Source organism: Mus caroli, chromosome 11 (genome assembly GCF_900094665.2).
Source record: "Mus caroli chromosome 11, CAROLI_EIJ_v1.1, whole genome shotgun sequence".
Lineage (NCBI taxonomy): Eukaryota > Metazoa > Chordata > Mammalia > Rodentia > Muridae > Mus > Mus caroli.
The window spans coordinates 17,877,165-17,892,885 of NC_034580.1; the positions used below are offsets into that span (position 1 = coordinate 17,877,165).

General features: G+C 38.4%; 1 protein-coding gene across 12 annotated transcripts in view; it reads right to left on the reverse strand.

Moving 5' to 3' along the window:
* Ehbp1 (EH domain binding protein 1) overlaps positions 1 to 15,721 on the reverse strand; it is a 275,350-nt gene that overhangs the window by 3,145 nt on the left and 256,484 nt on the right. For all 12 annotated transcript variants that reach the window (XM_029483507.1, XM_029483505.1, XM_029483503.1 and 9 more), the window contains 2 exons: positions 5,732 to 5,831; positions 4,346 to 4,419 (listed from right to left, as the gene is read on the reverse strand). In XM_029483507.1, coding sequence (XP_029339367.1) covers positions 4,346 to 4,419; positions 5,732 to 5,831 — 174 coding nt within the window. The remainder of the gene's footprint in view (positions 1 to 4,345; positions 4,420 to 5,731; positions 5,832 to 15,721) is intronic.

Here is a 15,721-nt window from a genome sequence, read left to right on the forward strand (position 1 = left end):
TGGACCCAAGTGACTAAGGACACAGGAATGTTGGAAATATTTCTAATCTGTTCATGTTCTTAAGTAGGTTTTACTCTCCAGAGCAAGTGAGGTAACAGGCTTTGTGACTGGAAGGATTCTTAAGACAGACAGTTTTAGTTTAATTTTAGGTCACTGTAGTTGAATTTAGAAAAGATCCTAAAATTATGACTGAATTTTGCAATTATTAAATTAGTAGTTTTAATGAATAAAAAATTCTGATTACAGGTATAAGATTTACAATTCTTTCTTTGCTTTAAGATATTTTGGTTAACTTTACAACCAGGAGGCACATTTTTTTCCACCATACACAAAAATGTAAATTAAAAATCTAAACTGAGAAAAAAATAATAACAAATACATAATTCTTATTGAATCATTCATCTGAACTTGACTACTTAAAAAGGCTTTATTATTATTTAATTATTTAAAATGCCAGGATTTCATTAGCATTGGAAAATTAAAATTTAACAATATGAACAAATGAAAGTTCTGTAATCCCTGAAAATTTGAATATTTTTATATTTCACATCTCCTATCTCATTAACATTTCCCATAATTGAAAAAAACATTTAAGACTGAAAAATATTTAGGTAGTTTAAATAAAAACATTTTTAGAGTCAAAGTTAAATGACATCAGAATTTAAAATACTGTAACATAAAATTGGTGGATTTTTGCTGTTAACTGTCATTACTGTATTTACCTATGTGCAATAAATAGATTTTTATCTTAGCAAATCTATACTTTTGTTTGCTGTTTTGTTTCTTGTGGTAGGAAGGAATTATATTATACATGCATATATTCACTTATATACTAAAATTATAGATAGCTGAATGCCAATTGAGAAATTAGTAAACTATTTTGATCATTTAAAAATATTTCATTCTAAATTGATCAAGATTAACAGGTATGTTCAAACTTAAGTTTTGAATAGCTTTAAATAGCTTCCCCTGGACATGTCACATGTATTTGATGAATTACCTCGTTATAACCTGACTGCTCAGCTGCAGCTCCAGTCACAGCTAACTGGTTAGCTGAACTGACTTTAGCTTGGACAAACTACAGTGTGGGTTCTGATAAATTTAAAGATTCCAGTGTACTTTTGGTACAGAAGCCATATCTTCTCACAACAAATAGGATTAAGTTTTGACGTAGCATTTGAGCCAAAGTGTTGAAATAAAGAGATTCTGTTTATGTCCATTTCAACTGAGCTGTTTGTTAATTTGAAAAAACCTCTTTTTCATATATAGGGCTAATTGTTCATGCCCTGATTCAGTTCATTTGCTGAAGTTGATAATTACTGGGAAGAGCGGGGCAAGAGAAATGCGTATAAACACTTGAACAGAACGACCTAAAGTTCTGGTAGAGCCTCCAGCCTTGCTGCTCTGAATAAGCCTGGCACTTTGATGAAAATTAACACTAGTTTTGTAAAGAGCACATTGGGGGATTGCAGTCAAGCCTTATCTTTAGTTCCAGTCAACTAGCAATCCTGAAAGAGTTTGCCTCATCATCAGAACAGGCCATTGATAGGATTCTACTGTGGAGCCTAATCAATCCACGGAAGACTGTGGCTGTGCTGTGTAACAAAGCTAAAATAGATTTACAAATGGGGTTTTAGGGGATAAGCTCCTCCACAGGATTACATATTGATTTTAAATATAAAAAGCTTATCATATAAACCATAACTACAAAAATAGTGAACCTATGCATAAATCCCTTTAGAAGAGCACCCACTTCAAACTCTAAGCCAAGAATAAATCAAGATGTACAAATCCTAGAGAAGATCCATTTCTTGTGCAGAAAATGAACATGCCCCTCTCTAAAAAGCCCGCCCCAATGTGCGCAGAAGTGACTTTGTCTTTCCTGAGGGAGCACTAAATACTCTGGAACAACAACTACAAAAAACAATAGAAAAGTATCAGCAAGGTGTTTGTTAGCTTGAGCTCAGGAGAGTGGCAACCAGGAGGACACCTCAGGGAACAGGGAGAGTGATAATGGGTTCTCAGAAGAAAGGATGAACAATATTGAATATTATTATCATATCATAATTGTTTGCTCTCACCCTGTAAATGTTCCTTTCAGTGTGCTATGACTATTGCTATCTCTGCTGGCACATGCCTTGCCACATGCTGAAGTGCATTGGGAAGGCTTTGGTTTATAGCTATAGCTAAGGAGAAGACACTGGGAGAAGACAGTGCATTTTAAACACAGGAAAACAACATGGGGCTATTGCTGTCTCTTCCCATGTTTTGCTCTGGGGTCTGAAAGGCTGCTGCAGCTCCCATGTCCACGCTGAGGGCAGCCCTGCAGCTGTCCTCCTGCTCAGCCTACTGAGACAGGCATCTATCTCTCTAAGGCCTCTGTCTGCAATCAACAGGCTGTTCTCTTCCTCAAGACTCCCTCTTTTCTCTTAATGAGAAACTGACACAGATTTGAGGCACAGTCTCATACAGAACAATGCAATTTAAAATGCTTGTGTGTTGGAGAGGAAAGGATGAGGAGGGAAGCAAAAGACTAAAAGTTACATTTGGTTTTTAAAAATATGGCTTTTACTGCTCCTCTCTAAATGTAAGAACCTCAAGCAGAACAAATAAATGGTAGGTTCTACGCCTACACATACAGATGGCCAGTGAAACTGGGATATTTTCCATGTGTAAGGGTGGTATAAAATGCATACTTAGCAATAATACTGGTTTGGGGAATAAAAACAGTATATCATCTCTGCCCTAAAAGCCAATTATACTGTATAAGGTTGTATTTTAGGGGCAATTTATCTTTCTGTACAGAAGATGGATATAAAAACAAATTAAGATTACTTTACATTGAGTGTAATGTATAATGAATATATATATTATATATTGTATAATGAGTTATATATTACATACAGATACAGTCTACATATATCCTACTTACATAGTAACTGCTGCATCTACTTTTCAACTATTTAGCTTTCTGATCTCTTTTTTAAAAAACATACTATAACTAGAAAAATTATATCTAAAGGAAAAAAATACCATTTGGTGTACTTGTGCATTTTATTGCAGTGGCAAATTTCATAAAAATTCTGAAATAATTCTGAAAAATTTAATAGTTATCAATGGTATTTGACACATTTAGCCATTTGAAGGAAATTAGCTAAATGAAGCTTTTAAAAGCAAAATAAATTGAATTTTAAACTGAAGATATACAAATGTTATCAGTGATGTTATGAGATAATAGCTATAGGCATAATTAAAGTAAAGCTTCCACAACATACAAGGTCACTGAAAAGCAGGCCATATTTTAAGGCACTATATTCTGAAATATTTTAAGAATGTAAGTCTTCACTTGGCTTTCTCTTACAAACTTAAATTTCTAGTTTCTGGACCAATTAGAATTGACTTATGGATCAGGCACCTTATCAGGTGAAAACGAAATTACCGCGGACAGTCAATGGGTTACGAGGTCAATATAGAACAGGAAAATCAATTTGCATTGATTAGACAAAAGATCTATTTTACAGAGCCCTGAGGATTAGCTTTTAAGCAAAAAATCTTTGAACTATAAGGCATTTTTAACAAGAGATATAAGAAGAGCATTATAAAACACTTCAGAACTTAGGAAAATATAGTAAATGCTAAACTTGAACTAGCGGATGCTCACACAAACCCTGACTTACAAAAAGTGTGCATGTATTTCATTTTCTCTTATATCAATCATTGCCCAAATAGTTACTTAACAGGTGTGCAGCCTTAAGAAGTGCAACAGGGCTGGGTGTGACAGCTTATTCCTGGAACCCTAGCCCATGGGACCGTAAGGCTCGGGGACTTCCACGAGATGGCAGCCACTCTGGGCTATAATACTGAGTTTTATGCCAAACTGGGATAGAGAGGGAGACCCTGCCTAAAAAACAAAGCAAAGAAAAATAGAAAAGAACAACAGTATCCTAATGATAAATAATCAAAACAATAAATCTTTATTGAAACTCCCCAATGGAAACAACAACTTTAAAATGCATATAAAATCAATTAGCTAAAATCAATTAGCTCATTCATTTTATGTTTTATGGAAATTTATTCTTACTAACTCAAAAGTTAAGTACTATTAGTAGTAAACACAGTGATTAGCTATCTAAATTAACTCTATGAGTTTGGTTTTGGATACAGTTTTCTGTCTTCAAGGTACATATGCAATTCCTATAGGTACCAACTAGAACTGACCTTGTTAAACCAAATATGTATAGCACTCTTTAAACCCCATTGACAGCTGGCACCTCACAGCCCTCCCCCCTGGCTCTTTCTTACCTTCAATGGCTAGCATGGCCCCCTTACCCCAGTGCTTTCTTACCTTCAATGGCTAGCATGGCCCGTAGCTCCCGGTTCAGCAGCTCATACCTTCGTTCTAAATCATGCTCTTTTTCCCTAGGCAAGTGGTAAAAAGTTCATCAATATGCTAATTACTAAATCATTAAACCCTTATAAAAACCTCCTGAGTTTCCATTGATTTTAGGAGTCATAACTGACTTGCTATTTAACTTTAAGCCACTCTAAACAAATGATATACAGACCCCAAACCTCCGTTAGTTGAACGCTTAGTAGTGTTCCTTCCTTCCTTCAATTCTGAATGGCACAGAGGTACACCTTAAGGTAAGCAGTCCTACTCTTAAATGCTGCTTGTTTTAAGTGCCAGGTATAAGGCTCTGTTGTAAAATGCTATCACAGTCCACAATAAATACTCTTTTACTGAAAACCTCATGTGAAAAGAAGAAACACAAATGAGTGTACTCAGTGAAAACTGAAAACACACAGTCCCATGTTTTAATCAGGCTTAAGCAAGGAAAAAATTATAAAATTAGGGTTTTACATTCAAATAAAGACGTGGTAAGCTGGCCCACAATATTGGCATCCTAAGGGGACATTAACTGATGAGTAGATGGGGTGGACAAGTAACCCCTTTAGCCAACTCAATCTTAAAGGCTCAGATGCTTCCAAGTGGCCTTGTCTCCATAGCACTTTACTCTCTACACTCACAGTAGGGCCACCGTTAGGTAATTAAGTTCTTATCCCAAAATTTATATTAACACCACCTATACATAATAAATGTACTTTGTCCTTAAAAGACTTATTTTTTAGCTTAGACTCTTAAAGACAAACTTGAGTTTTACTTTTCTGGAGGGTTCCTCTAAGCCCAAGGGAAAGCTAATCCTCTTCTGCACAAGGGATTTATTTCTCAAACACAACTGGGCGCTGGTGAAATGGTGCTGCGGGGCCTTGCCTTGAGCCTGACGACCCCAATTTGTCTTCCAGAACTCACATATAAAGTGAGGAAGAGAATTAACTCCACAGAGACTGTCTCCTGGACTCCACACTCCCATTGTAGTGTGTGAACTCATGAACATGTACATGTATGCACACACATGTGCACACACGCACACATGCCCACACCACACATGCACACATATATACATGCACACACATATATATATACACACACACAATAGTAAATACAAATTTAAAAATACTTTATACTCAAAAATTGTTCTGTAATTCGTGACTTTAAAAACCACTTTCCCCAGTGTCTATTAGTCCGTCTGCAAATTCTTACTGTTCAGATGAATATTATTATATACTAGCTTTCTAAGGAAAGGAAAATAATTAAGCTTAGTAAAAACTAAACCCCAAAGAAGGCCCTGACAGTGCGCCCCAGGCTGGCAGCATAGGGCTGGGCACTCACAGGAGGGAGAGCTGGTTCATCCTCCTTATTAAGGCGTTTTTCTTATTAACCAGCATGAACCATTCCTGCATCATCGCCTCCTCTTCTTCCGTGTTCCTTCCTGCAGATCACAAAGAGCAGTGTTATGTGACACCCTGCAAGCCAAAAACCAGTCCAGCACAACTTTTTCACTTGGAAAATATTTGAGGTGCTTCAAATGTGCACAGTGCACTGCTTACAAGACTCGGGTCCAGGCCTGAAACAGAGCAGTATTTAAGAATACAGAAGCCAGTCTTTCAGAGCTGAAACTTACGCAGCCTGAGTTCTCGTCCTCTGAACATACCTGCGGAGCATACTAACACCAAGTACTATAAACAGAATGCTCACCGTCTAAACCCTCCCAGAGGCTGACTTGCTATTATGTTTCAGTGAGGAATGTAGGGTGCTGACAGGCATATGGTCATGATTTAATAAAAGTTATTATGAGCATTGTTCAGTATAGCAGGGAGATCAGAGAAGCCCAGGGATACTGTGAAAGTTTTTACTTTTAACAACTTCTTGTTTTCCTCCTGGAATGTAAAATACATTATGTGTGTGTACCACGAGGACTCATCGACTCTAAAAGATAAACTTCTCACACGCCATTAAGTGTACTGTAAACAACAAGAGTACAGAAAGACACACAGCTCTCTGGAAAGCATCATCACAATGATTAGACTATTTCATTACAGACACTAACATTTGGCCTGCGAAGGACTCCAGCCCAGGGGCTCTTTACAGTCATCTCTGCCTCGGCTCCCCACCAGAGTCCATACACCCTCGACACTGGTCATGCACAGTGACGTGCAGGTCACACTGTAGTGAAGAAAAATACCTTTCAAGTTATACGAGGTCAGATTAGCAATCTTTTCACCTTTTTTTTTCTCTTCAGAGTTTCATCTATGGTTGTTTTATTGCTTTGTTAACCCATTACTTAATATCAACAGTCCAATTTCTCCACAATATTCATAGGATAAACTTAAAAGTTTAATTGAATATCCCTGAAAAGATCATTCTGTTGTATACTTTCTTAAGTGTGATAGTTCCATTTAAAAATTGAAGACATTGAGATTTTTAAAAAAAAAATTCAAACAATGCAGAGGTATCACCATATTTAAAGAGTCTAATTTTAGCATCTCCAGCCTCCTCACTTTAGAACTCCTCCGGAAGTAGGCCCTGTCATAGACATGCGCTCTTCTCAGGCACAGACTGCCCTGTGCACCAAATATGTGCATCACCTCTGTTTACAGACAGACTTCTTTTCACTTCAGTGAGATGATATGATATAATAACTATTGTGTATTTTGTCATGTTGCCTAGATATTTACTTTATAAATTATGGAAATGCCATAATTAAGCTATTTCTATACTAATACAAATTTAAAGAATGCTTTAGAATATTCCAAGCAGGTCTGTGTGCAGAAGGCTGTAGATGAACTTCAGGGTGCTGCCCGTCTTCAGGAAGAACAGTGACCAGGTACTGGTTATTTCACATTGTTAGAACTTAATGTGTGAGGACCTAAGATAGATTCTTTCAGAGACTCAACAAAAGTCTTTATTGTTTTACAGTACTTTTAATCTTTCCTTTTGGGTAGCTGGTTTTGTATTCAGTTTGGACCATGTGATGTCTTGACACTGGTCATGTGACACAGGCTGCGATAGGCACAAATCCCTGGGAAGCAACAAAAGAAGAAAGAGTAAAAAGAAAAAGCTGAGAAAAAGCTTGCAGTTTGGAAAAAGGCCAAAGTACCCCGGTGGAAGCGTTTTGATCAGTGAACTGACACATGTGTGCAATATTAATAGGCATAGATTCAAGATATCTAATTTCTGATTAAAGATCCAATTCTTGTGGTCATAACTCAAGTGGCTTCTAAAGATACAGATATATTCAAACTCTGTTTTGAGTTCAACTTAACCCATAATTTAAACTTTCAGGCAACACGAAAATCGGCCAGCCTACTTTTACATTAACATCATTTTCTTCAATGGAACCCTGCTTCCTAGGTTTGACAACATTGATGTGGAACTGTGTGGTTTTCTTGCTAACTCATGTCTGTATTTCTAGGTAAGAATCAAAGATACCCCTGTAGTTGTTAGGAAATAAATAATAATAGAAAACCCTCACGTTTCAAAAGGAAATAAACCTAACAATGCTCAAAGATACATTACTACACAGCTTACTTCTATTCACTGAAAAAAAAAAAACACTCTGTACCATTAATCCTTATCTGAGGTAGTATACAGTGATAGAAATATATACTCAGTCTAATAATAAAAAAATTAAAGTTTCTTCTAACATATCAGTACACTATTGTTTATAGGGATTTAAAATTTTTTAAATTTAAAAGCTTTTAAAAGCCAGTAAGTTGAACCATTACAAATTAATCCTGACTTTAATAACTGGTTAAAGACCCCTTTAGCTTTATAAGCAACAAAAAATATTAAAGCCTCTGATCACAGTGAGCTTTTCTCATTTCTCCTCTAACCATTTGTTATTTAATCCAATACTAGTAATCCAATTTGTCCATCAGACTCTTAAAGGGCAGAATGCAACTTCCTCCGCTTAGACACTTTTCAAAGTACAATATATTTTTCAAATGAATGCTGGATGTTTCATTTTTCCCAACTGTTCCTAGCTCTAATGCACGAGGAAAAAAAGAACAAGATGAACATTGTTCATACTGATTAAGTAAGAGCTCATTAAAGAGCTGTCAGCGCGGTACTTTGAATATGCATGAAGCATATAATCAGATCTAGTACCGTCACTAGAGGAGAATACGGTAAGTACAAAGGATTGATTTAATTACTTAGAGTGGGCTGCGGTGGCGAAGCAGTCTTGTTAGTGCAGAAAGAAAAAGAGGTTGTATTCTGGCACTGCGATAGAAAAGGCAGTTTTAGCTTCTGCCACAATACCTAATCTCAGAATAAAGCACTTTACACTGTAGCTTAAAATGAAGACTGCCGTTATAAAATGCCCATAAATCATTTAATCTTATTTAACTTACCTTGTAACTACCTCTTCTTTCAAAATTATTTTAAATTTATAATTACAACTACATTTCCATCACTGCAGAGCCAATCCTGCTTCTTCTGTGAATGATAATTTCTTCTTAGCTTCATAACCTGAAACATGCACTGTTGAAGGCTACTGTGGGGTAAGGGATGGCAAGAAGATCTGAGCTAAAGGCTCAGTGTACATTTGCTGAGATGGAATATTCACCAATAAGGACATCACAAAGAACAAGGAGTTCTTACCTTAAAATTATTATAATCTCTAGCAACAAACATATAAACAGTTTGTCTCCTTAAGGAGGTCTGCATTATTCTTCCTGTAGGAATGAGGCATCTTTTTGGATGTCAAATGTCTTAACGTTAGTTTAGTTTAGTTTTGCTTTTGTTTTTTTTTAAATCAGATACTGCAGCTGGAGCATGAGCTGCAAAAACACTAAGTAACCAGGGACAAGAGCTGGAAAAATAATTGTGTAAATGAGACTTCATGCCCTTCTCCTGCTTCTGGAGGGAGCAGGAGTCACTCCACAGAGAGCTGCTTGTGCACGCCAGCAGAAGGAACAGCGTGAATGTCTCATAGTCAAGGAGAGCCATCACTTTTACATTCCAACTCACAAGAGACTGAACATTAAAATATGACTTCTTTCAGGAACTCATTCATCCAATAATTTATTTGTGGTTTTCATTTATTCTTTTCAGAAGCAGGGTTTTTCAAGGTTTTAACATACAGAAGAGTGAGGTTCCAAATCTGGAATTCTTCTATTTTATACTGCAGTGATAGGATTCAGACCCTGGACTTCAGTCATGGTATGTGAGCACTCTTCCACTTACCCACACCCAGCCCACACTGCTGAGAGATCTTAAAAGCATTTCAGGTTGTGTAGTTGCCCAAACCACAGGCAGGTAGACATTTGGGAGGTTAACAAATTTTAAGAGACACTAAATACATTTCACAAACAGGAAGAGACACAGTGAGCTGCTCTTCTAGAAAACCATTTACAGAACAGACCACTGTCTACTTGGGAATCAATTAGGCTCTTCAGAATAAGGCCACTTGAATGGTGAGCTGCCTCTACAGATGGAGAGCACCCTGCCAGCTTGCCCCTATTTTCTGGTTTGTGCTGGATAGTCTCTCTGTCTTAAAGCTCTCTTACAGTCCTATCATGGAAATGACTCAAAAGTGACTATAGACATGGCAGATAATAATGTGAAGGACATGAAGAGTTGAAGAAAATTACACACACACACACACCACACACTGACATACATTTTTGTGTATTTAGGAATGTCAAAATTTCTGGAGGTATATTTTCATAAGGATTCAACATTTGAAAATTATTACATTTATTTGTGTGTGTGTGTGTGTGTGTGTTATGTGTTTGTAGATGTACTCAGGAGTCAGTTCTCTCCTTCCTCCCTGTGGGTTCTGGGTTCAACTCCAGCTATCAGGCTTGGTGTCTTTACTTGCTTAGCCATTTTTCTAGTTCAATTCATTTTAATCTAAAATATTTTTCATATTTTAATGATGTTTCTCTCTCTCAACTCCTCTCAGAACCCACTCCCCAACTCCTTACCTACCCAACTCTATTCTCTCTCTCTCATTTTTAAAAAAGATCATTTAGGTAAGACTTCAATGGCAACAGAACCAAACCATACCTTATTGTTCAGGAATCTTCCCATTCTTAAGCTTTACAGACATCTTGTAGAGCAGTGTGTTTTATTAGGACTTTCTTGCATTAATTTTGAGAATCCTGTGGATAAGGCCAGAGAGATGGCTCAGGTGCTAAGGGCACTTGTGGATGTGCCCAAATACCTTAGTTCAATCCCTGGGATGTACATGGTAGAGATGTATCCTCTCATCTTCCCATGTCTTTATTCAATTCAGTTTTTAGAGTATTCTTTTTTAATTGAGCCCCTTGACCATCTCTAATGGTTGAACCTTTTGAGCCTCTCTCCTTTTTATAGTGCTGAGGATTGAACTCAGAGCCTCGTCACCGTGGCCTTGGTAGGACAGAACATGGAGACCTGTGCAAAGCCCTCAGTATAGCATGCAGGACAAAATGCAAGCCAAGCCGTGCTGGTGGTACTAAGAGGGCCCTGGCAGTAGGCGTGGTATGGAGTTAGGAAGTGGAGACACTGCCAAAAGGGCTCAGAGACTTGAGCTAGGGTTTCTTTACTTAGTATGCCATTGGACATAAGCAGAAAAGGTGAAAAAATGCAGGTAACAGTAGAACAATACATCTGTGCAACTGAAAAAGTGTCATTGTTACCTTCAGAAGACAGCCCATAGCTATAGCCACCAGGAATGGGCAGCCACTTACATCTAGTGAGTTTGGAAAATGCAAGAATAAAGCAGATCCTGGAAGAGATATACTAAGACTGAAAATCACAGGCATTTAATAGAATACATATCAAAGTTTCTTTACTGGCTATTTAAAGAAGGTAAAAATATGAAATCATAATTTGAAGTACAAATTGATGTAATATGAAGGAAAAAGTCTCTAACAAGAGAAATAAAATCTAACAGAAAAAAGCTTCTTGAGAAAAACCCACCAGGAAACTGGGTTTTCAGCATTAAAATATTTTTAAATTGTATTTTATTTGTGTGGCCATGTGTGTGTCAAAGGACAACTCGCTCGAGTCAGCTCTCTCTTTCCATCACTGGGTTCTGGAGATAGAACTTAATCAGGCCTGGGAAGAGGCTCCTTCTCCTACTGAGAAATCTTTTTTCTAGTTCAATTCACCCCATTTTTACTATTTTTAAAGCACATACCTTGGGTACTTCCTGGTTTTGTGTTCTCTGTATGAAGCTCTGGCTACTATGGAACTCACTATGTAAAGCATGCTGGCCTCAGACATGGGCAGCCCTCTTGCCCCTGCTTGCCAAGTGCTAGGCAACATGCAGGGCCTCTCCCATGCCAGGATGCACTCTATCACTGAGCTACAACTCAGCCTGGATTGGAAGGTTTTAAGTCTGTAAATAGATGGCTAGGAAGTCTTTGGTTCCCAGTTAAAAAACCAAAACCAAAACCAAAAAAACCAAAAAACAAAACAAAAAAAAACCTCAACAACAACAAACAAACCAAAAAGCCAAACCAAAACCAAACCAAAACCACAAAAAAGAGAGAGTTCAACCCCTCAATGCAATACCTCCGCAGCCACTTCCCATTTGGTAGCTGCTCTGAGCAAGCCTGAGTTAAGCTGATAACGAGTAAACATGACTACACATGCTTCCTGGGCTGCATAAGAAAGTTAGCTGAACAATGACCCAGGGAGCAATCCAGGAAGAAACATTCTCTGCTTTGATTCCTGCCTAGGGTTCCTGCTCTGGATTCCTTCAACAAGGGAATGTAAACTCTATGTTGAAATAAACCCTTTGCTCACCAAGTGTTTTCTCAGAGCAATAGAAACCAAAGTAGGACACTAACACACCTCCGGTAAAAATCATTTACTTTCTTCTTGGATGAGTTTGACTTTTTATGTTTTATTTGGTTATATTTTTAACTTTGTGTTTGTCTGTGTACACACATGGGTGTTCATGTGGTGGTACACACATATGCTTGTTAAGACTAGAGGTAGATGTTGGAAGTATTAATAGTGTGGCCTTCTCAGTGTAGTTATTTATTCTCTTCAGTAGAACACACAAGTATCAAAGACTTGTGAATAACCATGTCAAAAAGATACTGCCATAGGTATAAATAATAATAATAATGGAAATGATTATGATACTCAACTATTTAATAGGGTTGTGTAACAGTTAAATTCACAACTAGCTTGTGGTAGAACCAGGCCTCAGACCCAGGGAGCTGTATGAACCACCAGTCTAAGTCACTCACCTCACCAGTACAGGCTCACAGATAACTAGCTAACAAGGACAGGCTCTTCATTGAGAATCAAGACCTTCGGAGTGACTCTCATAAACAACAACACCCCCAGAAACTACCTCTGAGGCTGGGGTGCAGGTCAGAAGCAGGACTTTGGTGAGACTGTCGCAGTGCACACACCTGTAGTCTCAGAAGTCAGAAGGCTGAGGCAAGAAGACCAGAAGATCAAGGCAAGTGTGCACAAGGCAGAAAATCCTGTCTATAAAAACACAGCCTGGCAGTGAACTCTAGCTCTGCTTTTTTAACAGCTACATAAACTTGGTTAAGATCTAGGCTTCTTTACCCTGAATGTGGAGAACACTGCATTACTTTAAGGGTTGGGGGTCATGGTTCAAGTGGATAAAACAGCTGAATTGGAATGCCCAGAACCCACACAAAGCAGGGTATGGTAGCTCACATCTGTCACCCTGTGGTCTTACTGCAAGATGGGAAGCAGAGACAGGAATCCTCGACTCAGAACCAGCTAGGTTGGCATAGGAAGCTAGGAAGGCAGGGTTGATATGTGCCTGTCATATGGTTGTGGACATGTGCCTGAATTCACACATACACATACACATTACATACTTGCACACTACACTACTTCATAGAATTCTGTGAAGATCAGATGAATATCTTCAAAGCACTGTGAAAGTCTGACCTACAGTATTATAAATTTTTTGGTCTCCTACATAGAGACCCACAGTCTTTACTCAAGCTTCAGTGTCTTTCCTGGATTTCTAATATAACAGAATAATTAATAATTATAATCACTAACAGGAATATGAAAAGGTTTTCTGACTCTCAATGCAAATATCAGCAAGACCTAACCATATAAATAAGCATGCTAGTAATATGCTTAAGTCTGAAAATGTTAGTTCTACAGTTTTTTCTTTCGTCCCATACATGCTAAGCAGGCACTCTACTAGCCTTGAGCAGGCACTGTATTTCTTTACACATATGGTTGTGAGACACCATGTGGGTACTGAGAGTTGAAAATGGGTCCCCTGTAAGAGCAACAAGTGCGCTTAACTGCCGAGCCATTTCTCTAGTCCAGAACATGGATTTTTGTTTGTTTGGTTTTTTGAGACAGGGTTTCTCTGTGTAGCCCTGGTTCTCACTCTATAGACCAGGCTGGCCTCAAACTCAAGAGATCCACCTGCCTCTGCCTCCTGAGTGCTGGGATTAAGGCGTGCATGGCCACACCTGGATGAACATGCAATTTTTAATGTCTTTACATTACATATGTACTTTCTGGATCAATCTGTGTAAAAGAATCTTTCTTATCATTTTTTTCAAGCTTCCCCACTCGTGAGAGCACTACAAGTTCCCAATACACTGTTTTCTACTTTGCATGAGGTTTAACTTCATTTCAGATTTATTTTATATTTATTTGTTGCATAGGCCATGGCAACTTGCAGGAGTTGCTTCTCTCCTACCATGTAGGTCCCGGGACGCGAACTCAGGTTCATAGGCTTGGCAGCAAGTGCTTTTGTTCACTCAGTCACAAACTGTTTCTCCTTCCGTCAACTTCCTCTTCCTCTTCTCTTGTTGGACAGGTCTTAAATAATTCAGGCTAGCCTCAAACTCACAATGTAGCCTGGGATTATCTAGAACTTCTGACTCTCTTTCCTCTACCTTTTAAGTGCTAGGATCATAGGAGGGAGTCACCATACTTGGTGTGAATGGTGCTAGGACCAGAACCCAGGGCTCCATGTATGCTAGGTAAGCACTCTTCGAAGAGAGCAAAGTCCCCACTCCCTTTTTCCATTTCAGACGGGGTCTGATAAGTAGAAAAGGCTGATCTTAACTCACAGACTGGCATTACAGGTTCCCACTGCACACCTGCAGTTCCTTTCCGAGGTTGTGCGTGTTCTATTTAACAGGTTTGACGGTCCTCTGTTTCTTCACACCGAAGTCCATGGAGAAGTCACACTTCCAGAATCTCTAGACTTCCCCACAGATATCCTTAAATCTCTTCCAGCCCTCAGGGTAAAAGTTTATCTTTCTTAATATGACGAATGTCATGATGTTCCAAGAGTCCACTTTGGATTCTGGCCTAAATCTCATGAGGCAATCTCTAACATTCTAGGCATGTGGCCTAATGCTGTTTCTTCACAGCTACAGCCTCCTCAAAAAGGATCAGAGCCATTATCCCCACAGGTGGTTGGTTCTTTATAGCTTATCATTTTATAATCATTATCATCAAGTTTAGCAAAATAGCTACCTAGTTTACACTAATAACTTTCAGGATAATTCAAAAGCATTTGGGAAAGCCAACATATAGCTCAGCCATACTTAGCATGTTCACAGCCCTGGATTTGAACCCTACCTAGTGTCATACAAAACAAAACAAAACAAAACAAAACAAAACAAAACAAAACAAAACAACAACAAACAAAACAGTGCCTACTATGAGAAGAAATACTTTAATAAAATTTATTATCTGAAACCAAGCTCTGTTGGCTTTATGGATATTTGGCAGGTTTTTCAAGAGCAGAATTCTACTTTTGAACTTTGATATTTAATACACGTTTACTGATCCTTAACTCTTTGCTCTGATGTAAAGTGAGCACTGAGTGAGCCAAGTAGAAGGGTGCATAGCTTGCCTGTCGGTGGGGAACCGCCCCAGTAGGGACTATGCCTTTTCCTCAGTGAGAGAAAGCTGGTTGAGGACATGAATTTCAAGACATTCTAAGCAACATAGCTAGACCCTGCTGCAAAAATAGAATAAAAGTAAAGTAAAATAAGCACAAAATAAATGCCATTACAATGTTCGGTTTTGGCTTTCTTTGATTTTATTCTCATGAGAAGTTAATGTTAAAATGTTTATGAGTAGTTTAATAATTAGTTTCTCATCTGTTGATGTAGCTCTGGGTTTGAGTCTCAGTAATGGCTGTGTGTGTGTGTGCGTGTGCGTGTGTGCGTGTGCGTGTTCGTGTGCGTGTGTGCGTGTGTGTGCGTGTGTGTGCGCGTGCGTGCGTGTGTGTGCGTGTTCGTGTGTGTGTGTGTGTGTGTGTGCGTGTGTGTGCGCGTGTGTGCGTGTGTGTGTGCGTGCGTGTTCGTGTGTGTGCGTGTGTGTGTGCGTGTGTGTGTGCGTGCG